This window comes from Buceros rhinoceros, unplaced genomic scaffold, assembly GCF_000710305.1.
Source record: "Buceros rhinoceros silvestris isolate BGI_N320 unplaced genomic scaffold, ASM71030v1 scaffold19384, whole genome shotgun sequence".
Lineage (NCBI taxonomy): Eukaryota > Metazoa > Chordata > Aves > Bucerotiformes > Bucerotidae > Buceros > Buceros rhinoceros.
The window spans coordinates 1-25,998 of NW_010410256.1; the positions used below are offsets into that span (position 1 = coordinate 1).

At 40.2% G+C, this 25,998-nt stretch overlaps 1 protein-coding gene across 1 annotated transcript; it reads left to right on the plus strand.

Annotated features, from left to right (window-relative positions):
• Window positions 1-3,831: 3,831 nt before the first annotated feature.
• MBIP (MAP3K12 binding inhibitory protein 1) lies at window positions 3,832-13,931 on the plus strand (the record flags this gene model as incomplete). Its single annotated transcript, XM_010135561.1, has 8 exons — window positions 3,832-3,951; window positions 5,683-5,904; window positions 5,999-6,095; window positions 7,545-7,610; window positions 8,840-8,992; window positions 11,292-11,389; window positions 12,657-12,695; window positions 13,630-13,931. Coding segments are annotated over 8 exons (906 nt in total), but the record flags the coding sequence as incomplete, so codon positions are not given.
• Between the last annotated feature and the right edge of the window lie 12,067 nt (window positions 13,932-25,998).

Here is a 25,998-nt window from a genome sequence, read left to right on the forward strand (position 1 = left end):
TCCCGACGGGGGCAGCCCCGGGGTGCTGCGGCACCTGGTAGTCGCGGCCGTGCCTCTGCCTCTTAGTGACGGGACGTCTTATGTCACTTTGTGGTTTGACGGATGGTCTGTCCCAGGAGAAGGTGTAATGTGCCTAATTGCTGCATCTCAACGCTTACTGTGCGTTAAATCAAAATAAATGGTCGGGAGCTTGAAGTTAGCCTTGCCTTGGTGACAACGTAGTATGAAACACAGAGTGCGTCGCAGTGGGTCAGAATTTTTAAAGCAGCTTTGCTCTGTGGTACTTAAGTTGAAACACCTACTTTAGGTTTAGTAATGGCTATGAATTATGTAACAGATCTTATGGTAGTGGTGGGAGGCTCTTATCAGGAGACAGTTTTAGTAACAACTTAATTATTACCATAAATAATTTACAGATTAATTCTTGTTCCACTGTGGAAGCATATGTATAGTTCTGTGAAGGTAGCAGAAGCACGCTCTTGCTTCTGAAACCAGCGTTTTGAAGGTTTGGGGCCAGATGATGAATGATATCTGTGGGAGGGATTGTAATTTACTATATGTTTATGTTACAGAAGTACACAGAAATGGACACTTAGATACAGAGACAGTTCAGTAGTAGCTGCTCGCTGATCTGAAATTATATTTTAGAGCAATTCCCCTTATTTGAATAGAATTTTACATTATATTTGCTTCTCACCTCAAAACCTATTAGTAATTGTTACTGTTTTCAAACAAAACTTATCCAGAATTAAGGCCCTGAAAGTTCAGGTGCTGACTAGTAAGAGTCAGTTTTCCTGTCTCTGAAGTGATTAAAGGCCATGCTAGCTTTAGAACAGGAGTGCAGCACGAAGCAGCTCAGTGATCACACACCGCTGATTCACAGGGTTACTGAGACAGGGAGATTATGTATTGAGGATGAGAAAATCACCCTGGTGAGAATTCTGAATGTCATCAGTGATGACCTATGGCTGTCAGTTTATCTTGATGCGATACTGCTCTTATAATGTTAATGAGTGAAAAGTTGAACCTTGTGTTTATGAAACATACAAAGAGGAATAAAGGAGAAGTTTCCGAAGCTCTTCACTAGGGTGCTTGTGATGGGCTTAATTACGTGTTTTTACAACTACACTGAACACTCCAGATTCTCTCTCTTCTTCAGCAGCTTGTTCTCCAAAGCTCTCTGTGTGTCCAGCATGTCACCAGAGAGAACAGAATGATTTTTAACAATATTTGAGTGTGCACGGACAATTGCAAGAGACTAGTTTAGAGCTGCTGCATCCCCGCAGCAGAGTTACAGTAGTTACGATGCAGAGTAACATGGTCTTCTTTGGCATGTGGAGTGTATTCTTCCCATGACAAACCTATTTCACTGTGCGCTGTGCTGAACTGTGTCTGGTTGCTCCATCTTAGCTGAGAAGACCCTTTTCATTGCTCAGTCAAGATTGTTTCCAGTTGTTGAGTTACACTCTTGTCTGCCAGCACTTGAGGTCTGGTAGATTTACTTGTAGCATATTACCAATTTACTGACTCTAGCGATCCATCCTGTGTTCTTGACTGAAACTACTGATTCCTCATTTCCCTCTAACAGATGAGTGATCCTGTGCTGGATGATGAGCTGTCAGTTTTGATCCATTGTAGTTAAGTTGGATTTATGCTTGCGGGAATATTTCGGGTACAGGCATTTTTTCCCTAAAACAATGACAGTGACTAGGAGGATGTCTCCGGAGATAACAGATGTTTGACCGATAGTGAAAAGGTCTTTGAGCCCCAAGTGACAGTCAATGTCTTTCATAAAATAACTTCAAAGGGTCAAAATGGCTTATGACCCTGTAAATTGCTGTAGAATAGAACTTGTAAGTGTACACAGGCTTTGAAGTTACCAAATCACAGACTTCATAACCTGCTTGTCACTGTTCGTATGGATAGAAGGATGTGAAGCATTAAGAAAACGAATTCTTTTGTATGAGAAACGTGTTTGGATGCAGAAGAGGCTTATTCCTATACTTAAAAGCAGTGTCTATGAGTTTAAAATATCACTGGCCTCTAAATTATTCAAAGTCAGAGGCTCTGCTGGTTCTGTATGTTGAGCCAGTGGACAGGAGTCACACACTATGATATGAAGGCACACATCAGCGGATCGTTTTTGAAGAAGGAGGCTTATTAAGAAATCACAGTACAACTTCTGTTTTGTTTCATTACTATGACTTACATCTACACCTTTTTTTACCCTGTCAGTGGACTGTAATGTAGCGTAAGACAGACTGGGAAGAAATACGTGCTTCAGAGGATCATGTATGCAAGTTTTATTGTTAGTAAATTGTAAATACTTTCTTGATTTGGTAAGCTGTTCAAACTAGTATTTCCTAAATCCTTACTCTTCCTACATCGTATGTACTTTAAGTGCTTAGCAGGAATAACCATTTGTGTGAAAATTACCTAAAATACATTATGTATCTAGTCAGGCCATCTCTTTGCTCTGTAATTTGCAATCTAACACTGGATTTAACAAGGTCACTCTTTGACTGAAGAAGGAAGGCTCAGACTTCTAGTTTTTTACGTAAAAAATTCTAACAATGCTGGGGTTTAAAGCTAGCGTAAGGGAGCTTGGTATCCACTGCTTTGCCTCCAGAGTGACGGAGCAATTCTTGTGCTTAGTTCTTGTTGTTTCCTCATACACTGTGCAGTGGATTCAGGAATCAAGTGCATATGCATTCTGTGTTCTTGCCCACGATACTTGATGCTGTTAGAAGTTAAATATCTTTAGACCATATGTTAAAGGTCACTTCTGTTGTCTGCGGATTCTTTCGCCTTTTTCTTTAAAAAAAAAAAAAGTAGATGTAGATATACAAATATGGATGTGACTTGGGAATTCTGTGTCTCAAGAGTACCTGCAGGTTCCCAGTGATTTTAAACAAGAGTTTTATCTGTATTTAGAATTGGGGGATCACTCAGAGGTTGGCTGGAAAACAATCTACTTGGCTTTGGGGAATGAAAGCACTCATTACTTCAAGAACTCGAGAAGAGGTTTAGTGAACAAAAATGGCAAAAGTGGGTGTGAAAGTGTGTAGTTCCTTAGTGATTCTTAACAATGACCTTTGTATTAGAAAGTAAAAGTTTATTTTTAGCTTATAGAAGATACATAGTTCCTTTAAATATAACTTCAGATCCACTATGTGCTTTGGGAGTTAAATATCACAGTTCCTTGGCAAAGAGAATAGACTATGACAATTGCTAGGAAGTAGTGTGATGTGAAAATGGGTTTCATAGTGGTGCTGTGTAGTCTACAGTTTGTTTAACCTTGAGGGTTTTTTTAAAATTTCTTTTTTTAAACACTTATTTTTTTAACACTTATTTTTAAAGCCTCTTTTGGATTAGCAGCAAGTAAAACTTTGAAGAATGTGACATGGTGCATTATCAAGACTGGTTATACAGGCATAGATAGCCTTGCAAATCTTTGAATAAAATACATGAACTTACAAGTGTCATCCTGGGTGTGTGTTTCTTCCTTCTGGTGGTGCTACCAACTGTTAAAGGAAGAATTAACGTGAACAATATGTTTTTTTACAGTAGTTAATTGAACTGACTAAAGCTCACATTAATACACTGAAAGTGTGATGAGATATTCAGAAGTTAAACATTCCTTACTATGATCTAATATATGAGCTTACTTTGAAAATGACAGCTGCTTGGATTAGAATTAATGTCAAACCTCTCCAGTGTCCTCATATGAAAATGGAGTCTGTATAAGCTTGAGCATCCTTGTTGTCCTGTATACTTTTGTAACATTAATACAACATATTTTTTTGTTGTGTTTGTTTTGCTCTTTTGAAGCTTAACCTTGGAGACGATGTCGTGAAAGTTGTGATTGATTGGAACAAGCTTCAAAGCACGTCAGCACTTCAGCCAGCACTGCTCTTTAGCGCACTTCAGCAGCATGTTTTATGTTTGCAGGTAAATATTTTATTGGACACGTTTGACTTGACAAAAGTGATCAACAACTGAATGTAGTTGCATTACTGAAACTGTAAATATTCCGTTGTTTTGATTTTACATTTCTACGTCCAACAAAAAATAATGCAAAAGTATTGCAGGCTTGGGATTCCGCTGTGCTTCATAGGTACTGGCACTTCTGGATTGTTCCGATGAGCGGTGGGAATAGCCCCGGTAGGTGAGCAGCCTGGGTAAATGCCGCCTCATTGCTTTCTCTCGACTTGCATTGTAAATGTGCTCCATTTCCATCGATGGTGGGTTATAATTAAGCAATAAGACCCGGCAGGTGTGTGTCATGCTCTGATAATGATTCCATGCGTTGGGTGAGTTTTGAGGCTCATGGAGTGCTTTCAGTGGTTCAAGAAGTGGCATTATCCCAGCATGACACATCCTGGAGTGTCTTACCGCAATTAAATATATTTTCGGCGTAGGTTTTTTTTTTTTCCTAAAGAGTAATTTCTTTGACATTAATGTCTCATCTTGCCAAGTAGCCAGTCACCATTACTGTCATTTCTTTTAACTATTTGAAACTTCCCAACCCTGCCAAAAGTACATGTAATTTAGTTGCATGGCAGGGAGGGTGAGCAGTTTGTCAGCTGGTAATAACTGAACAGAGTTTTGACCTTGAAGTTCATCTTTAAAAGGTGAGGATTTGAATCCCAGTTTATTGCTTCAGTTAGTTCAATGAATTATTTCAAGTGTGTGGTACCGAGAGGGTGAAGAAGGAACTGGCTGTATTTGCTTGTCTGCAGGTTAAAGAAAGACACTTTGTTTTCCAACCATCCACCAAATCTTTGGTGTGATAAACAAAAAGAGAAAATATGCAAGATAAAGCAAGTAAAAATTACACCCAACTGTAAGAACACTGCAAGCAGGAATTTGATTCCATTTCAGGAAATGTGACCAGTAAAAGTCATGTCATTTAAAAAAAACCAAAGTAATTTCTAGAGGAAAATAAGCAGTGAAATTCAGACAAGCCAAAACTGGTACAAATTAAAAAAAGGGGCTGTGACATACATGTACTGAGGTTTTGTTGTTTAATCTTGTGTAAGAGTTATTGCAGTAGAATAACCATTTACTTTTGCCTCTACAAATGTCAGTGCATTCTCATTTAATTTCATGACCTGAGCAGATAATCAGCCGTGTCAAGAAAAGCATGTGTTCAGGATAACGCCGATGTATTTCATGTCTGTGTTCTCTCATTCACTTGGGCAACTGCGGTTTCAAGTGGAGAATGTAGTGCTGTGGTGATAAAGTAAAGGCTTTGCGGTGTGAAAGCATTGGCTTTCACGATGAGGAGGAAAAATACTGAGCCTTACTGTTCCGAGTGGGCATTTGAATGACATGTTAATTAAGTGGCAGTGGTGCCAACGATCGAGGCTTTGATTTAGCTGGAAACAGAGGAGTGACAGACAGATTTCTGCAGAAATCTGGGAGTTTTCCTATACAACTCTCTAAAAGGCAGGGGTCCAAAAGGTCAGAAGCACGGTGTGCACAATATTTGGAGCTATAGCTTTTGCCTTTTTATTGTTTTATTACTGTGTTCCATCAGAGGCAGATGTTGTAATTCCTAAAACTATTTCAGTTTATTTCAGAAATGGTAGTAGTACCTGGCTTTTTGCTTTTTGCTGTGGGCATTTTTTGCCCTTTTTTTTTTTTTTTTAACCCTAACACACTGTTTTCTTTGTTCAGCCTCTTTTAGAGAAACTCCAGTCATTGATTAAAGAGGAAAATATAGGCCCTGTTGAACCTGCAGGTAAAACAGAAGGCCAGACTTGTGAAACAAGTGTAGATGTTTATGATGGTAACTGTCAGACTGAAGAAAAATGTGCAAGTTATGACTTGGGAGATCTGAAGGATGCTCATATTAATTTTGATCCAGAGGTCGTCCAGATAAAAGCTGGAAAAGCAGAAGTAAGTGATTTACCTAAATAAAAAAAAAAAAAACTAAAAAAAGAAAAAAATAATGAATGACATGGACGTATGCTGTCGTGTTCGTTACCTGCAGATCGACAGGCGGATATCAGCCTTCATCGAGAGGAAACAAGCTGAGATCAATGAAAATAATGTCAGGGAATTTTGCAATGTTATTGATTGTAATCAAGGTAACTGGCTAGCCAGACTTTAATCTTCATAGCAATTGAAGTTGGGGGTTTTTTTATTTTTTTGTATTTCAAAAGCATCGTTCTATATTTAAACCAGAACTTTATTTTAAGAGTAACTTTGTTTTAAAGTTAAGAACTTGCATGTGCACTGCAGATGTTGTCAGATGGATTAAAAAAAGTAGTCATTGGATGACAATGTTTAATGTATCCCACACAGAAAGATTATAGCTATTACTGTATTCATTTTAAGAACAGTGACCCTAAATCAGATGATTTGTAACTGTGGTTCCTTAGATGGTCCTTCCTGAGTCAACAGAATTCCAATTCAGAAAAGTTTTGTGAAGTGCATATTCAAACTGAAGTTAATTTAATGCTAGTTAAATTACAAAGAAGTATTTTTTGCCATCGATGTGAATTACCGGCTACTTAGAATAACTTTTTCCTTTCAACATTACTCATACTATTGGTGTTTTTAATACACCAACTGGCACAATTGGTTTTATCTATGACCAAACAATCTTAAATCCATTTGGTAGGCTGGATCCCATCAGCATAGTCAGTAACTCTGTAACCAAACACATCTTAGAAGTGTCTTCGCTTTTATATGCCTAAATAGTACTGAAACATTTTCTAAGTACCTGTGAACCTAGATGAGCATTGTCTCTGTGGTGTACCTGCACTTGTAGAGGTCAAAGCTCGCTGTTCTGTAAGCTTTGTAGTAAGAAAGTTTAACTCTGAATATTAGATAGAATGAAAATGACATCTAAAATCTACTAGAATATGCTAGATAGTAAAATACTGGTTCCTAAAATTGTTAATTATGATAGAAGAGATGATAAGACCTTCCTTTGTGTGATCAGGCATAATATGTGTAAAGCTTTGGTGTATAGGAACAGAGGTTAAAAGATAAACATTACAGTAAACCCAGATAGTCTGTGGTGTAGGTTTTTATGGTTAAACAGAGTAAAGAAGTCACAGGCATCAGGATAAATGCAGGAAGGTGAGAAAAGACTGGTCTAGTTTTAGTCATCAACGTTCTGAAAACAGGAGGAGAACAGTTTCAAAAATTGATGTAAAAACAGAGTAACAGTGGTAAGCAGGGAAAAAGAAATAAGTTACAGAAAAATGCAGTGAAAAGTAAGAACAAATAAAATGTAAATTGGAAAAAAATTGGTCCTGATCCAAACAAACTTTTATATACATAAGTGCATACTTATGTATACATATTTAGGTCACTTACCAATTAAAACCAGTAGGTCCATGCAAGTGTGTGAAACTGTTAATGAGCAAGTCTTTATAGAAGGAATGAAGTATTTCTGATGTTTTTATTGTATGAATAATTTTAGTTAGATTTGTTAAAAGCCTCAAAGCTGATGATGGTTAAAGTATACTTTAAATTATAAATACATAATTAGGACCTCACTTTTAATGTTATTATTACTTATTTAGAAAATAGCTGTGCCAGAACAGATGCAATTTTCACGCCCTATCCTGGATTTAAAAGCCATATAAAGGGTAAGCAGTTATTTTAATACCTGTTTGTTAAGAGTGTCCGGGTGGAAGAGCACTGATGAACTTTTGACTTTAAAACACTTTATAGAATGCTCAAAAAATGCAAACTTAACGTAGTGAGTTTTGACTCTAGTGAGTACTTCTAAATCTTTGCTTCTCCAAGGATTTCAATCTCATAATTGCTTCATTAAGCTGATGGTTATTCACTGAAGACCAAAACAAAGTAGTTTATTTTCATTGTCTGAGAGGAAAGATGCAAAAGGTAAAGCGGGACAGAGAAACTGAACAATTCTTAGCTTTTCTTCTAAGGTGAAGCCAGAAGCAGAGTTAAGGAATCGAGATTAAATTAAACAATTTTCTATTTTTTCAGTCCCTGTAAGTATATTGAATTAGAAAATATTTTCGGGACACAGTGGAAGTTCTCAGATACAGATTTATGGGAAGTGACAAGCTTTTGGGAAGGAGTAAATAGTGAAGAAATGATTGTGCAGTAGAAGTTAGGTGTAAAACTTAATAGTCCATCTTCTGCTCTCTAGGTGTACGTAAGTTACTCTGTGTTTAAAACCACACAAAATCCCCAAATTGAGAATGAAAATAACCCTCTCTTCCATTTTTGAGAGTGATACTCAGTAACTCACTTGATAGTGGTTCTAGAAACAATTAGTTACTCTGAATTCTGGAATTCCGAATAATGTTGTGAACCATGATGGGAGGTATAAGTATTTAAAGGTCTGGTAAGCAAAGAAGGAGGTGAGGAAGTGAGTTTGAGTTTAGAGTCTTTCACCAAGAAACACTTCCAGTAGCTACTTTTTTAAGCTGAGTGTTAGTTTGTAACTTGTGTGGTAGACTATTACAGGAAAAAATAAAAGCTTGCACTTAAGGGAACTAAAACCTGAACAGTTCATAACTGAACTGTGAATGACACTTAGGAATTGGAAGTAAAACTGGCAAAGACTGAAGCAAGTTCTACATTCTACATGGATGTATGAGTAATTCTCTTACTTGACATTTGTCAAGTCCTGGGGTTTTGCTGAATTTAATTACTCACACAAAAGTATGAAAAAACTTTTACTCAAACCTGTGATCTTAATGTGTGTGGGACCCTTCACATGAGAGATTTGTGTGAAACAGGTATAACACAGGTTTTCATATTTTAATATTTGGATTGCTTTAGTTAGATTTACTTTGCATTTCAGATGCATATATGTTAAATTTGTGTTCTCTCTACCTAGTTTCTAGGGTTGTAAATACATATGGACCTCAAACTAGATCTGAAGGAGCACATGGGTCCAGTCACAAAGCCAATGTACCCACGCATGATTGCGGAAACCAAGCTGTGGAGGAGAGATTGCAGAACATTGAAGCTCACTTACGGTTACAAACAGGTTTGTGTCGTGTTTTAAGTTTGATATCCATGTGCCAGTTTGTACTGCAGTTGTCACTGCTGTAGTAAAATGGGGTAAATCTATAAAACCGGTGACTGTAAAAACAGTGGATAGATCCACTGAAGGATTTAGTCACCCTAAGTACTCCAAGCTAACATTTAGGTTCTTATACCCAAAGTGGAACCCAGATTTATACCCAAATTGCATAAATCTGCGATTGATGTGGTGGCAAACAAGAGAGAGACACTTCAGAATAGGATGTAAAGCAATCTGGAATATTTGGGGGTGAGGGTTCCCCATAGCCAGTGGAGTCCTTCTGCCTGGACCCACTGAACAGGTTAAGCTGAGGTTAGGACTCAGTCACGCTTCATGGGCATCTGGTGGGCTGAGAATGGGATCAACCCAAAAGACAACCTGAAACCTTTTTCTAAAGATGGATGATTCTTGAAATGCAGTTAAGCAAGAAGCTTATTTCCCAGGATGTAGGAAGCTTGTTGTTAATACTTCCCTTTAGCTGTGCAAACCTTTCAGCTGCCCACACCTTTCACTAAAATAAATGCCGTAGCCACGAGGCTACCGACTTTTTAAAAGCAGTTTCTTTCCTCACCGGAGCCTCGGTTTTCTAGAATATAAATCAGTGAGACATTTGCCGAGGAGGAATCTTATTTTTCTCCTGAAAAACTTTTTTAAAACAGAAGCCCAGATCTTCACCCAATAAAGTGAATGTTCTACACATCACACTGACTTTTCTTTGGCTTCTGAATATTGGATGGATGCCAGTCCATTCTCTAAGCATATGGTGAACATTGACTAGATTACAGGTCAGCTGAACCACAGTGTAGGGGAGGAGGATTAAAGTGTGCAATTCCAGCTCCACTCCTGTCTAAATCAGCATTCTGGGGAAGATCTCAAGATGTTACTTTCCCCAGTGGCTGTGGAAAAAGTCTCCATCTGAGCAGGAAATCTGCTTCAGATAGCTGCTTACCAGTTTTTGTTTCTGATGACTGAAAGAGCTGTTCTTGACTCCTCTGCTGTTTTTCAGGACAGCTTCTAGTGCTAGCGCTGCTCTTTTCCCTTTACAGTTAGTGACAGTAATGTTAAAAAGAGTAAATTCTGTAAAGTGGGAACAGAACTGAAGGAGGGAAGCTACCTGTAAAGTTGTCTGAAGTGAGGAAGTGGAGAAATGGAAAAAAACCCCAAACCATTAGTGCCTGTTTCAGTAGTTTGTAGAATAGAATTGCCTTACTGAACAGATGTAGAAATGAATGGAAAGGGGTGGCAAGAGAAGTGAAAGTTTGCTAAGGCTTTGTTTGTCACTACTGTTCAGAAGCAGGCAATCATTTTAATTGGGATAGCCAGTGTGAGTTGTAATAAATGATTTCAGTTTATAGAATACTAGATAGCGTAAATAAGATGCTTTCTAAGGCTGATCTTTAGATCAGTTCTGTTCTTACATGGGGAAGCAAGGCCAAGCTGCTGTGGTATAGCTGCAAACAGCAAATGGGTTGAGGTGGGTTTGTGTATTGCGGCGTTTGCGGGTTTTGCTGGGTTTTTTTCGTTAGGATTTGCGTGGTTTGGTGTGTGTGTGGGGCGGGGGTTGTTGTTTTGTTTTGTGTTTTTTTTGTTGTTTTTTTTTCCCCTCCCCCAAAGCTCTGTTATTCCATTCACATACACATTCCTCAGCCCCACTTCTTCCATCTATGGTCAGGCAAATGCTGGTTTTTGTCAAGCTCAACTCCTACCTCACCTCTAACTTCTGATGCGCAGTGGAGATAGGTTTCTTTCAGATATCGATGCTAAATTCATATGTGATCTGCCATCCCTCCTGATGCTGCTGTCAGATTTGAAGTGGTAACATTTGATGTGCGACTGATGAAGAATCACAGAATCATTTTGGTTGGAAAAGATCATCGAGTCCAACTGTTAAGCCAGCACTGCCAGGTCACCACTAAACCATGCCCCTCAGCACCATATTGATATGTCTGTTAAACCTCTCAAGGGATGGGCACTCCACCACTGTCCTGGGCAGCCCGATATATTGTAAGAATGATCATTAGTTGTTCAAGGGACCTTGTCAGACATATTTCAACCACCTGAATTAAGTTGTCCGTTGCCTTCAATGACAACTTATATGTTACTGAATCGTATTAATTACCCTTCTGTTTTATTATGCCATCCACTCATTTTGTTTCAGCTACTGGTTCATAGCTGGACTCAAAGAATTCACCACTAAAACTTGCAATCTTTAGTTTAAAAAGTACTTTTTCTGATTTCTTTGTATTTGTACTGGTATATTTAGGTGGTCCTGTACCAAGAGACATTTATCAGAGGATTAAGAAGCTTGAAGATAAAATCCTTGAGCTGGAAGGACTGTCTCCTGAATATTTTCAATCTGTAGTAAGAAATACTCTCAATTTCTTTTAGCATACATTAATGCATTCGGGAGTTTTGTACTTAAATCTTTATTGAATAGACAAAACCATAAGGAGTCAGAGGGCAGACACTTTTGATAGGCAACTCTGGCTTGGTGTAATGGTTATATCTCATGTGGACCATCTATGTAACTTCGTATTTCTACCTAATTTGTCTTTGAAAGAAAACAGTATTTGTTGGGGTAGAAAAACTGCAGCCACCCAAGTTTAACTAATTTGTAAGTGTATTACAGAGGTTGGATATCTCCTCCACCTTAAAATCTGAAGTGTTTCTTCTGACAAGAAAATTGACTTCAGTTTTGATCTTGATACAAATCATTAATGGCTTAAATCAGCTGAAATCCTTTGGACTTCTGTACATGATCTGGTTCCTAAAGATCATCTATGTGAAATAACTTCCAGTAGGATGAGAGAGAGTAAACCCTTTAAAAGTTGTTTCTTGTGATTCTGTGACTTTGTTAGTCTTCAGGCAGAGTCCTGCCTCTTTCTGGGTAGCAAACCTTGTCCCTCACTCACAAAGGAGATGAGGACAAAGAGAACATCAGTTGTTACTACGTCAGGCTCTGCTTGGCTATAGAATTTTCTTGTCTCTTTCTTCTCTCCCCACGTAACAGTTGGAATGTCACTTTTACTGCTGATTATATTTTAATTTGTATCTTCTCCCTTGAGACCAGCAAAAGAAGAATCAACAATTAAAAACCAGTAGTAATATTGTACATTTTTTTTTATGTTGGAGACCAATAAAGTCCTGTATTTTTGAGGCCATTCCTTCAAGTTGTTGGAATGCAGAATTTAAAATGTACGCCTTTGTAAGCTGAAATTTCCTTGGAAAAGGCTTTAGGATCTTCTCTAGAACAGGAATCTGGGGAAAATTTGTGATGGTGGCAACAGTAGTGTTGTGCAGTAATTAGCGGTGTTGGGTGCAGGAAAATTCTAGGAAGAAAAATACTGACAGTTTCAAAAGGTGGTTATTGATCTTGGTTGTGTCTGAAGGAAGCTTCAGTTAAGTTGATAGTTGTTGGCTGCCAAGCATGGAGAAGCTTCAACAGCTTCTGACTGCTCTCCAGTAGTGATCCAAAGTACTTAATTATAAAAGAAATTTCTTTAACCCGTGGAATGGCAGTCAGTGTTCTTTCTGTACTTTAAAGACTCTTGTCAGCGTTGTTACAGAATTACTCGTGGTCCTCTGTCAGTGCAACATTAAGGCAGTTTTGATTTTGTCTTTTCTTTAGAGCTGTTCTGGTAAGAGGAGAAAGGTTCAGCCTCCCCACGTAAGTACTGTTCACCTTTGTTTACTGTAAGTTTAGGATGTTCTGAGTGAAAAGTAATCAGAAGTTCTACCAAGCAAACACCTAACTTCCCAGAAAGTGTCAGTATTGGACATCTGGCAAAGAAAGAAAGGGAAGGAGACGGAAGGTTGATGAAATGTCTCTTCATAAACCAATAAAACAAATAAGAAGATTCAATAGAATAGAAATGTCTGACTCAGCAAAAGTATTGCATAAAGACTTGGCGTTACAGCAGATACTCACCTAAGTCAGGAAGGCTGGCCATTTTCACACCACCGTCACATGAGGGAACATATTAACCATGTACGTTAGGCCACAAGAGAATTTCTCCTGAGCAAAAGTGAGACCATAGCTGAAACAGTGTCAGCTACAAGCCACCATGCTTGGAGACAGCTGCACTGAGGATGACGCGTAGGATGGGGTGTGGGCCATCTGAAACCTGAGGAACTGGGTTTGTTTATGTGAGGAAAAAATCCTCCAAAGAATGACAAGTTTTCATTAAAATGACCGGTTCTTTGTGTAAGAAGAGATCAAAAAAATTACCAGGTTAAGTGGGCACAGAGGAGATTGATGTTGTGCAATAGGAAAAAAGCCCTTCAGATATAAAGCCAGGTTCTACAAGATTTGGATAGTCCTGTCCAGTGTTTTAACCTCAAAGGATTTTTGGTTTTATATGAACAGGTTAAACAGGCATCTAATGAAAATAGCATGGATGTATTGATCCCTGGTTAGGACTGTCAGCTTACTAACTTTACATTCTTTTGCTCTCAAGCGAAAATAGCCATAGGCTTAGATCCAGACAATTCTGCAAAAGTATTTCTGTCACATACTGCAACACCCAGTGACCTCAAGTGCTAAGCCACTTCTCTAACAGTTATGAGATGTAAATGGTTGTGGTTTTTTTTTTTTCTTTTAGCAGAATTATTCATTGGCTGAACTTGATGAAAAGATCAATGCTATAAAACAGGCATTACTGAGGAAAACAAAAGAAAGCAAGTCCAAGGAGGCTGAGCGGCTTCTTCGATAAAAAAAAAAAAGACTTGTCAGAGTCATCATCATGCTTTACGTGTACCTAAACCATAGACCTGAGCAGTGTTCATTGGGGATGCCTCCAGCAGTGAAAGCAAAGCTTGCATGTAAGCTCCTTTTGGATGATCTTGAAAGCTTTCTTTCTGAAGAACTCATTTCAAAACGGTCTTACTAGAAATAGTTCCTTTAAAATGAAGGACGTTTTAGGAATAGAATTCTAAAAATCCATTCCCTTCTGTTGTAAAGGAGGATTGCAACGTTGTTTGTATGTGGAAAGTTGTAACCCACATTCAGAAGCTACATTTCACGTGTAATTCTTGATGATTGAGTGTTCAAAAGGGTCTTATTTTGGATACTTCTCATGTGAGTAGTTTGCCCAGGCTCATGAAATAAATACTTCCTCATAAGTAACTTGTCTTAGAAGAGTATGCAGAAGCCCTGCGGTTTCTTCTGTATTTGTCACTGGTTTCACAGCCTGTGGAAGAGCAGCAAATGGCATTTCTGTTAGAAGGATGGTTATGGAAATCCTGTATGTGCAGACAGAGATACCTGTTCTCCACTTCCTCGGTGTCCTGTAGGAAGTCAAACTTCATACCCTGCTATAATAAACTTAATAAAATTGGAAGGTTTTGAGGAGCATGCCAGCAGGCGCCAGCTTCCCTTCCTTCCACATGCATGCTTGACTTCGGAAGTGTGGATGCTGGGTACTTAGTTTACTTTAAAGTCACACATTGAAGTGTGACTTTGTTTTGTTTTGATGTTAATAAACCATTTTCTATTTATACCAGTTCTTCAGTTTATTTGCTGTCTCTGTCTTTATTCCAGTCTAGAACAAAAGTAGCTGTTAGGGAGGGAGTTTATGTTAACTGCTCTGCTTATAGCAGTCGTACGATGGGTGTCCCTGTATCAGTCTTTGTGTCGCGTGTTACGAACAACAGTTCTGACCGGACACAGTCTTGCACTTTGAAGCATAGTAGGCGTTTTTTGTGATTCCATGTTCTTCTCCAGATTAACATTTGTTGTAGCAGCTGCACCTAATGCTTTTCTAAAGGTGAATGAGCAGAGGTGGGAGACAAAGCTGCTTGAGCTCTGGTCCTAGCTCCAGGAAGAAAACAGTGCAGTAGTTACCTGTTCAGATGCTTAGTGTCCACCCAGGAAGAGATTAACCCAAGCAGCCGTGAGTGCCTCAACTACAACACTGGATACAAAGAGGTACTTTTGCAGTTGAAGAGAGTGACCTGTCTGAGTAGGACTATTGCTCAGATTGTGCGCTGCATATCGGCACAGCATCCTACAGAGACCACTTCTGTTATGTGAAGTGTTGCCATTGTTGAACATCCTAACAGCTCCTATTGTGACAGGTATTTTGGTGAAGCAGCACAGTTTTTTACCTCATGTAAACTTTCACCTCAACTTTTACCTCAAGTACGTAAGCTCTACTTGCTGTACTGTGTCCCCAGAGCCGTAGCTCAGAGTACAACGTGGATCAGGTTGTGCCTAGCACTACACAATTCATGCAGTAGACAATGAAAGCGTGGTGGGAGGTGGCTGTTACACCTGGGAACAGGAAGGATGAGCACAGGGATTTAGGTCTACTCATGTGCATCGTAATTCAAGTAGTGGTGGGGCATGCTGGCTAAGCCTACTGCATTTGCCCTATGCAATATTCTCTGGAAAATTCTGGAGTGAAGCCCTAGAAAGGATTAACCTATGGCAGAGACCTAGGTCTGAAAGTTTTGTCTAATATTAAATTACTTGTTAGTTTACATCAAAACAAGTGCATATGTGTGTAGGTATATATATACACACACAGAGAAAAAAATTAGTTCAGCCCTCATCTGGGGTCAGTTCTTGGAATAAATCACAGGCACAGCTGACTTCCTCACGAGTCTGGTTACAAAGAGACTGCATTAGCAGTTTCAAAGTGGCTTTTTCCGTAGTGAATTGCCTGCTACTTGAAAGATCTCTTGCCATGGGATCCTCCTCCTCCTCTTTCTCAAGATGGCAGCAACATAGCAGTTAAGGGTTGAAAGCATAATGAAGATGCATTGTGGCAAGACAATAGCCGAGGAGACAACAGCAGAAGTACTCTGGATGATACTTTATTAGCCCTATATACTTTACCAAATAAATGCTACAGATGCACTTGAAAAATGTCAAAGTATTCGTCTTGTGTTGTTATCAGACCTTTGCCATCCTTTGGTTTCAAGCTGTTAATTTCTTGTATGCTTAGTGTCAGTGTGCCTGTCCTACAAAAATTCATTGGAAAGGTGTTCTCTGCTGTGGGCTGTGCGTTTAAAGTGGTTGCAGATTTCAGAGGGCTGCCAAGCCGTGGGAAGTTTCCCTTCCTGTGCTGTATTGACTTTTCTGCATGGAGGTTTGGGGGAACAGGACATTGTTCCAGTGTTCAATGCTGCTGGTCTTACCAGTTTATCCTTGCTTGCCTTTTTGGGCTTCACCTTCTGCAGCTTCCGCTGGAAGGACTGTTTCTGCAGAAAGAGATGAGCTGCCCAATCCACTATGGCCCATAACAAAGGGGATGCAGGATTGATCTCTTACACTACCCATTTCCAGAACTACCAGTTCTGCTGTTTGTCCTCTGCCCCTGAAACACTTCAGTGCTCGCTGGCAGGTGGGGCTGCAGTAGCTGAAGAAGTCCAAAAAGTAACCACGAATGAAGGAGAGCAAATGTTTCCTATCTTGTTGCCATGTCTCACACCTTGGCCAAGGCCTTTTTACTGATGTTGGGATTATCTTCACCCCCCTTCCTCCAAAAGGACACAGAAAACTGTTCTTAAGAAGGACTTTATATCTTTGTTAAATATTTTCCTTCTCCACTTCCAGCTCGAGCTGGCAGTACAGCCTATCATTGAGGATACCTTCCCTCACACTGTTTTCCTTGGGCTGCTCCTGGCATCCAGAAGCCTGTGTAATGAGCACTGCTGGGGCTGCTGCTCCCCACAGCAACATTTCTCACTTGGTAAAAGTCCAGGCTGAGTCTGAACTGGGCAAAGGGGCAGTTTAGATGGGCAAGTTCACTTCAGACAATTCACTGAACAGATAAAACCAAAGAGAAGAATTTTTGTAGGTTGCTTTTGTGATCCAGTTCACCATCCTCCAGTGTACATAATCCCAGTAATGTCAAAGGTTTGCCTGTAGAAGTGCTTTCGTGGAAACATCGCTGCTGCCTGCAGCTTGACTGCAGCAGGCGAGCACAGCTATTGTATGGCAAGAAGTGTTCTTGCCTGGCCGTCAGTCCTGAGCGCTTGAATTTGCAAACCATTTGAGAAGATTTGCTACTGGTTTTCTTCAAAGACAGTATCACAGTCCATGTGCAAAGACACCGCCATAAAATTGATAAATGTAGAGCAGATTCTTCATTAAAGTAGGTTCACAAGCAAGTATGCTATTTATTAAAAGTCTTATCTTCAATATATGGACGTTTGAGAGGAGCCCCGCCCAGTCAGTGGTGGAAATCCCATTGACATCAGTCCTGCATGAACGCCATAACTGGATTCTGGGATTTGTTACTGGAGTCACACAAGAATAAGAAAAGCAATTCTCTCAGGACCATGTAAGCCTCTAACTTGGTAGTAGGTAAAAAACACCTGGAGTTGGGTTACACCATGGTGTTTCCATGAACAGTTTTGAACAGAAGGTTTCGCTGCGGGGGACCTCTTGCACTCAATGTAACCGCCACCCGTTGCAGGATGATGTATCACAGGGTTCAGATGAAATTCTGTGAACCTTTCCCACGTGTCCAATCTGTAGATAGTAAAGCTGCAGCCAATTAGGGATGGCATTGCTCGATTAACTTACGCAGAACAGGATAACCATTGTTCTGTTGTATGGCTGTTCCACGGTACTGACACTAATGGGCTTATTCTGCTGTAACCTTCAAGGAAAAGAGAATGACCGTGGTACGGCCTGCTGGAGAGATGCAAAGCCTTCCAGGCTGCCAAGGCTCTTACCCGAGCTGCATCTCTTCTGCCCTGATGTTTTCACAGTGCATGCTTTGTAGCCAGCCAGGAACTGAAAGGATAGCTTGATTTCCACTGCAAGAAGTCAAGACAGACTTGTGTCACAGCTGCAATATGAAAAATTTCCCAGATAAATGAGCCATTCTGCCTCATTTATGCTTACTTGAAAGCTGATCCAGAGATCTTTCCAGGTTTTGCCAGAGTTCAGTAGCCCATGTCTCACACTTCACCACAGTTATTAAGGGCTTCTAGTTACAAGATTACAAAAAGAATCATACAGTGCTGCAAATTTGGCACTAATTTTTTGAGGAAGATGTCTAAGAGCATCGCTTTTAAGCCAAGAGCTTTTGTCTCCATTAGGAATGTTTCACATTGCTGTTCACACCTTGTGTGAGAGACACAGTAAAACGTTGGAGCTCGGGTTACTCTGTGGTTCCGCATCATGTGCATGATCAGTTTCTTTGCTTCAGGCTCCCCTAAGTAGGGAGTGATTCATCTCTAGGAGGCTAATTTCTTACAGTTGAGTGCAGGATTTTAATAAATAAACCCAAAAGTGAAGTGCCCTTTTGAACAGCCCTCGTATCAGCAGGTAATATCGGTAATTTAGGAAACTCGAACCAACCATTCACCATTCCATCCAATGCATTGTGATCAGTGCTGGATTGTTTATTTAATTTTTTTAAATACGTGGTAAGTTATCTTTTTTTTGGCTTCAATTAAGACCTTATAACACCGCTGAGAAATTTTAACCCCTGAATGCCAAAGACATGTTATTTGAAGTAGTCGGTACACTGAATGAAAATATTGTTTTGAATGACGAGTTTACAAATCATTTGTACCAGTGAGAACAAACAAACCATTTTGTACAGTAACAGATGAACCATCCTGTCCTGAATTAAGACATGGAGAAGGGGCTTTAAAGAGGAAAAAAAAGGTCTCTAGAAAGATTCCTTCACAGATGCCTGTTCCCTTCCCCCACAGAAGTGTTTCCTCTAACCATTCCTGTTGAAGCCTTGCTGAGTACTTCAGGCTTCTGTAGCCACAGGAATCACCCTACCCTGATTTCAGCTGTGCTATACACGAACCTGTATCATCCTCTCTCAACTGCCACAAAGCATGGCGGAAAGTGGATAGAAACTATCTGCAGCCCCCGCGTCGCTCAGGAGCCAGGCAACCTGTCCAAAAGCGTTGGGCTATACATTGCCTTGCTGCCAGCATTGCCCTTGCCCAGATGACACACTCCAGTGTGGAGGATTTGCTGTCCCATCGAATAATCTGTCCCACCCAAGAGGAGGTTGACCCAACTCGAGTGGTCTCTAGGAGCTGAGATTTTTTGTCGTTGCTTCCTAGGATATATGGACTTGCTTTCTTCTGACTTCCAGCACTACCTGATGGGGGCGAGGTGGGAGTATGTGCTGTAGAAAGTCTAATGATTGAGAAAAAAGAGCGAGCACATTTAAAAAACTACCTCTGTAGATCTTCTAATGAAACTGCCTTGTCATGGACAAAACACTTGGAAGTAACAATGCAAAGAATAGGCATTATCTGAAGCTATTATTTAGAAATCATCTAAGTTTTTAAAGGTTAATTAGTGTAATTTACCCATCTTGGTTATTAAAAAGGGTTATACATGAACAATAAATGTAAGAGTTCAATCCATTTTATTTCATCAGTTGATTCATCCGCATCTGTTTAGCTTTTTATGACCATCTAATTGATTTGTAGAATTCTGTCCAGTACAGATGGGCTACTGTTCATGACTACTTTCATACCATTTATATTATTGTTCCTCTGATTTTTATTCAAGGCCAAACAGAGGGGAATATGAGTGTGATGTTCACCTAAACACAACAATGACATTAAATTTCAATTTGGCTCCGAGACAAGAATAGATTTGTGGAGGCAATCCACTGTGAATACAAATAAGTTGTTTATATATAAATATAATAACATTTCTTACTTAATTATGACCTCTTCTACCAGTTCTACAATATGCTCTGTTATTATGAAGTTTTGTAGCAGCAGCCAGGCTGTCACAAACTCATTTGGCTCAAAACTAGTTATGCCCCTGCTAACACTTGTGAGAGAATAAAAGCTCTGCCTCTGTAGCCTGTTCTCTGATAATTCTTATCAGTCTACACTTAGTCTCTCATATAGGCACTTGCTACCTTAATTCATGCACAGTTTGTAAATACAGACTTCTGTATGTGATGGGGCCTCTACTAGTTCCTGTTGAGTTTGCTGAAATGAAGAGAAGCTGGCTTGGTGCTTTCCACCAAACAGCCTCCTCTCTTGCCGTGAGAACACAAAGCATGAGCAAGGCTTCACCAAGCGCTGGCCTGTAAGCTGAGCTCTTGCTCTGTTTCATTTCTGATCTTCTGAGTATGTGGGGAATAGTTTGAACAACCTGCACTGTAGTTGTCTTTATACAGAAGAATTGTTACCAATGCCAGACCCTGAATCATTCAAAGAATGAAGAAAGTGACTTTAATTACCCAGTGGTCCCACCTCCACTTACATAATTGGACCTTCATGAAAGCAAGTTGTATGCAGAGTTACGGAAGTAATGAGATGTAAAAATTGCCTTCATGCTAGTAATTTTCCACACGTCAGACTGTAAATGTTAGCTTAAGCATGCCGGCTGCTTTGCTTGACCACCGCACAGGGAATCAGTCACAACAGCCACCACTAACCAATCTGAAGATAACTAGCAAGTTTTGCTAACCATACGCTTCTCTGGCGAAGAGGGTGTGGAGTATCAAACAAACTCAAATCTTGAACTACCCCCTTTATGCAAAACTTGTGAAGCAAAGAAAATGTGTGGATTGCTGCCTTCATGTATGCACTGATTTTTAAGAAGTTGATGTCACCAAATAACAGCATCGTAAAATGAGAGACTTGACTGCCGTTGTGGGAAGGCAGCCAGTTCACGTGACACCTCTAACACAGATTCTACCGCTTAAAGCTCCAGCTACAGGGTGCAACAAGAAACGCTGTGTCTGCTTGAGCTATCTACCAGAGCTTAACTGGGACAGCCAAGTACAGGGATTCCTCAGCGCAGAGGAAAATCTTCACTGACACCTTGCAATAGCTTATGACAAAAACATTTCTTACACTGTGGGCTTAAGACAGATTCTCCTTTAGAGTGAACACTCACAATTCTTATTACATGTCCCAAACAGCAAAGGAGGAAAAGCACTGTAAAGTGGAGATGTTTTGAAGTATTCAAAATTTGTATGTTACAGGTTGCTGATGTTAATTTCTTCTTACCCATGGAGAAACGCACCCTCCAGCAGGGGGTGAGGGAAGCATCAGTTCAAACCCCATCACACATAAGTTCAAAACCTGCAGGGAGGGTTTTGTCTTTGCCTTGCTTTTGCAACACCACACATGTGAAACAACAAACTGCTCCGGCCTGTGAATTCCACTTTAATGCAGTACAATAACATTTGTGTAGACGAACTCGTCTTTTAGGTGGGCCAAAGTGTTTTGCTGAGTGCCTCTAATGCAATTACAAGGCAAGCAAGTAGTGGAGAATGAGAAAAATAGGTCTAGCAAAGGTGAAAAGCTCTTTCAAATGCAATTTGAAACAAGACAGAGAGTCAACAAGAGGCAAAATAAGGTTGTTCCAGGTGGTGGAGCTGCAGAAGAGAAGACACTTAGCCAGCACAGATAGCTGTAAAGGTAAGAGGAGATGAGGGTGATGTAAGATGGGCCAAAGGAGAGTGTCAGAGATTGACCTCGCAGAATGCTACTCAGAGAGGCTGTTGGCACAGGGGAGATGAAAACAAAGCAGTTTGACACGAGAGCAAGGAACCAATTCTGGTTACGTGATTCTGACAGGCTGCTGCTGCAGGTTACACAGTCACCAAGAAATCTAAAGGGTATCAGGTCATTAACTGCATAGAAGAGAGCTGTTTCCAAGTAGGAGGAAACCAGACTATTAGTTGCTCAGAACATCTGAGTGCAAAAGGTGTTTCTGACTCCGAGCGGCGCAGAGCCCCACGGTTCTGCCTGCAATGACTGCAGGCTTCAGGAACCGGTTTTCTCTCGGTTAGTATCAATGTGGCAGCTTATAACCAGGTTCAGGGCTCTTGGAGGATTAACTAAGGACGGAATTGGCTTCTCAATCTCATTTTTAGGGAGGTTGTTATGGTCATTTTGGTAACTCCATAAATTTGATTAATTACAAAATACTTGTTATATCCTTTCATCAGTCCCCCAGAGGCTGCTGTGTGACAACAGTGAGTTTTGCCTGTTTGCCTTCATCTGATGGAATAGATTTGCTACAGCAAGAGTAAGAAAAACAGGTTTACCAGGTACTAATCACCAATTACATAACTTACCTCCATGGCAAGAAAGAAACTCTGCCATCCTTCCACAATCCAACACTCCTCACCATATCCCAGCATGTTGCCTACGACTCCACCTGCTTTGTGTTTATTTTAGTCATTCCCATTCTTCACGATTTAACGATAAATACTACATTTCCTACCTGCTCTGCCTTGCTCAGATTACTACCCTCGTCCTCCCTTTCTCTGCCATGCTTTTGGTGATCTTCTCATTATTCACTTCTTGGAAGATGTGGAAAAGCCCACTGGGATATGGGATGTCCTTGGACTGCTGCTGGGGTGGGGGGGTGGGATGGTGGTGGGGTGGGATGTGTGTGTGTGTGTTATATAAGGCTCTGTTTTAAAGCAAGGCACCCTGGCTTCATGTGGGGTTCTGCAGTTGACCAGAAGTCAGCAAAGGTGAGAAATACAAAGGGGTAGAAACAGCAAAACCCAAAGGATTCACTTAGACTAAATACAAACTTCTGTGTTCGGAAAGGAAGGATGTTCTCATGGTTACAGTCCTCTGCTGAGATTTAGCAGGGTCTGGTCCAGTGCCTACCACATCCACAGGTTACTGATGAAGCTCTGTGCAAACCAGTTGATCTTTCCATGCTTTATCTCTCGGTTCCTTGTAGGTAAATGGGGATCATAAAGACTGACTGTCTTTCAAAATAGGTCTCATATCAAGAAATGTTTGGGATGTGTTTGGGTGCTGCACTTGAAATGGTGCTATCAGATATTGAATTCAGGACAAGAATAAGCAGACTTCCAATAGGATCTTGTTTTATTAATGCTGCAGAGTAAAGATACCTGAATTATCCTGTATTCTGCTGCTACAAAGCTTTAGGTAAACTGGTCCTGCAGGAGAATCCAAAGAGGTTCAGGCAGATGTACGCTGCAGGTAGTTTCACCGCAAAATGTTGTCGCAAGCTCCAGTCAATGCCCTTTTGCCAGGCTCTGCTTCCCCTGCCGGTCCCTCCCAGGCGCCGGTTCCTCATCCCCCTTGGCTCAACTTCTCGGCATCACCAGCTGCTCACTGCCCTTCACCTAGGTGGGTCCAAAACCAGAGGCGGGACTTCGAATGGGAAACCCTTTGAAGCAGAACAGCAAAACTTTTGTTCTGCTTTGAACCTCTCTGAGTAGCCGCTTAAGAATTTATTATAATTTTGTTCCTCCCTTTTTTTTTCCCCCAGAATAATCAGTTAAAAAATTTTTTAAACTGTTCTTCCCTTAGGAAGACATCATTCCTGAATGCATTTCTTTAAAGGAAAATGTATTCCTACCCAGTCAGAAAATACCATTCTCTCAACTTAATGCTTAGGTGTCACAATGAAAAAACAAAACAAACCCCAGAAACATAAATATGCTGTTTCTATCTCTGTTTATTTCAGTGAAATAACGGTTTCAAATTGAAAGGAATGAAGGGGTGCGGGAAATATTGAAAAGTCATGAATCAATTTCAATCACTTTTAATTCCAGTACAAGAGGAAGTAATGCCACTTGTCGAAAACAAAGCAATCATTTCTGACAGCTAAATTTGCAAGAGACTTATTGCTGTCTGGAGAGAGGTAAAGCTGGATGCTTCCCTGCTTCTACCTCTTCATTAATTGACTTTCAGCGCTGTTTGATTTATTCTAGTGAAGTTTCCCCGTGTCCCGTGACTCCTATGCTTCTTCCATTAAATCAGCACTGCCAGACACACAGGATTATTTTTCTTCTTCTCCAGTTTTAACTTGAAACTTGGACGTGGGTTTGCAAAAGTCTATGCAGGTGTTTTGTGTAAGTGCTTTTCTTTGTGAAAGAGACTTTGATTTAAAACAGTTAGAGAATTTTGAAATGATAGTAAGGCTAGAATAAAACTAAAAATAAGGATAAGATTAGAAAGATCATTGGGTCCCACTTTTGTGTCATGGTACTTTTTTTCTTACGAGCTGATTTTTCTGGCCTTTGTGGTTGATAAGCCAAACCCTCTTACAATGCAAAGTCATTGTTTAGCACCCAATAATAATTTTGGCTGGTGATTGCCTAAACAATTTACTAACTGATTCCTCCTGAAATCTAAGAGGGTTATGGATTTTACAGCCGTGTATTAAAATGTTGAACAATTTTACTTTTGCTACTACAAAAAAATCCAGGCAGGAGCCTCCTCCTTTGGAGGAACACCATGAAGACTCAGCCCTCACTGAAGGTTTGCAAGGAAAACACCCAGGAGGAGCCAGGAAGGGGAGACCCACAGTGAAGGAGTTTGCCCAAGTATCTTCAGAATCTCAACAGCAGGTCTTGGCTCGTGGGTGAAGGGATTGCTTCCAGCAGTTACCAGTTACCATTTTACTGTTATAAGCAACTCTGAACATAGAAGTTTTAAAATAATAATGCATTGATCTTTTATTTCTATCTGCAAGAAATGTTTTGATAAGAGAGTTTGAAACAAGTCATGATTTTCTCAAAAAAATGTATGCTGAAAGTAAGAGGTTAAAAGGGTGTAATTTCAGAGAAGAGGTTAACAGGGGTCTGGTTTCAAACCCTCCTCCTGCACACCAGGGCTGGCTACAACACAGGTCCAACCCACACCCTGGGGGACTCACGCGGGCGTTGGAAAATCCCCAAGGTAATAGCAGCGGGAGAGCCTGGAAGTTTTGAATCTGGCTGGAGATGTCAAAAAAAGAAGAAAAAAAAAAAAGAAAAAGAAAAAGCTATGTGCTGTGTGTACTACATTTAAAATACACAGTAACAGAAGAGGATTTGGCTTGGTAAATTAAAAATTTTGAAGGTACATTCACTTACTATACTTGTTACAGCTCTACCTTTTCCACAAAATGTGTTTTACACATTCATTCATGCAGGAGGGAAAAAAGCTCCGTCTGTGTGTATGTGCCTGTTGCTCGTGTGAGTAACTCCTCGCAGCGCAGCAAAGGCGGCTGTAAAGGCTCCGTGCATCGCCAAAGACTCATAGGGCTGGGCCCACCTTTTGTTGCGTGTGTGGAGACTGAGATCACTGTAGCAAGGAACTTGCACAACTTTTAAACTACCAAGAAACAAGGATTTCATCTTGGATTTTGCCCCTGCAGTCCATCATTACCGGTTAACTAAGGGTTCCCTCCAAAGAGAGCCCACAATGCAGAAGTCTATCTTCAGACATTCAAGAGCCTGTCAACGTGACACCCAGCCTTCCCGGCAAATTCATTAGCCCAGAATTCAATACTTACTGCAGAGGAAAATATAGGAAGAGAAACTTCAGCCTTTGTCACCCATACTTTTGTTAACCTCGACTTTGCCAGATTTGCAGCGTGTCACACCCGGTGCTCGCCAGGGCCATTGAGGCACCAGGAATGCATTGGCTTTGTGAAGAAGTAGTTTCCGCTTGCATGTGACAAAGCAGCTAGCTGGCTAGTCAGCCCCAGTCAGTGTCTATTTATGGCAAAATGTCAAAAAAGAATGTCCTGCATTTGTGGCTCAACAATAATGAACATGGCTAAATCTGAAAATGAACAAAGGGAAGTGAACAGCTTTTTAAATCCTGAAGAACATTCGATTCTTGGTGTCCTCTTTGTTCCGATTGTTTGGGCTGAAGGCTGTGAAAGGACCACCTGTTGGGCTGCCATTTTGGGATTGTGCTAAATGCAGTGATTGCATGAAAGAACACTTTCCAAAATAACCTGGTATTATTATTCACTTATTTTATAGTAAATCTGCATTCAGAACCTGCAGGAAAGTACGAGGCTTTTTTTCTGAGTGAAAATTAAAGCTGTAAGTTCTCTATAAACGCACTTACTGCGGATGCATGATTTTATAGGGACAATCATGATACTTTAAAAGGGACAATCATGATACTTTAAAAGGAGCTCGATTAAACCTTTGATGCAGCAATAAGTTCCTCTGTAATAGAAAACTAGCATTTGAAGTAATAAATAAAATCTGAAGGAGAGATTATGTGATGCAGGA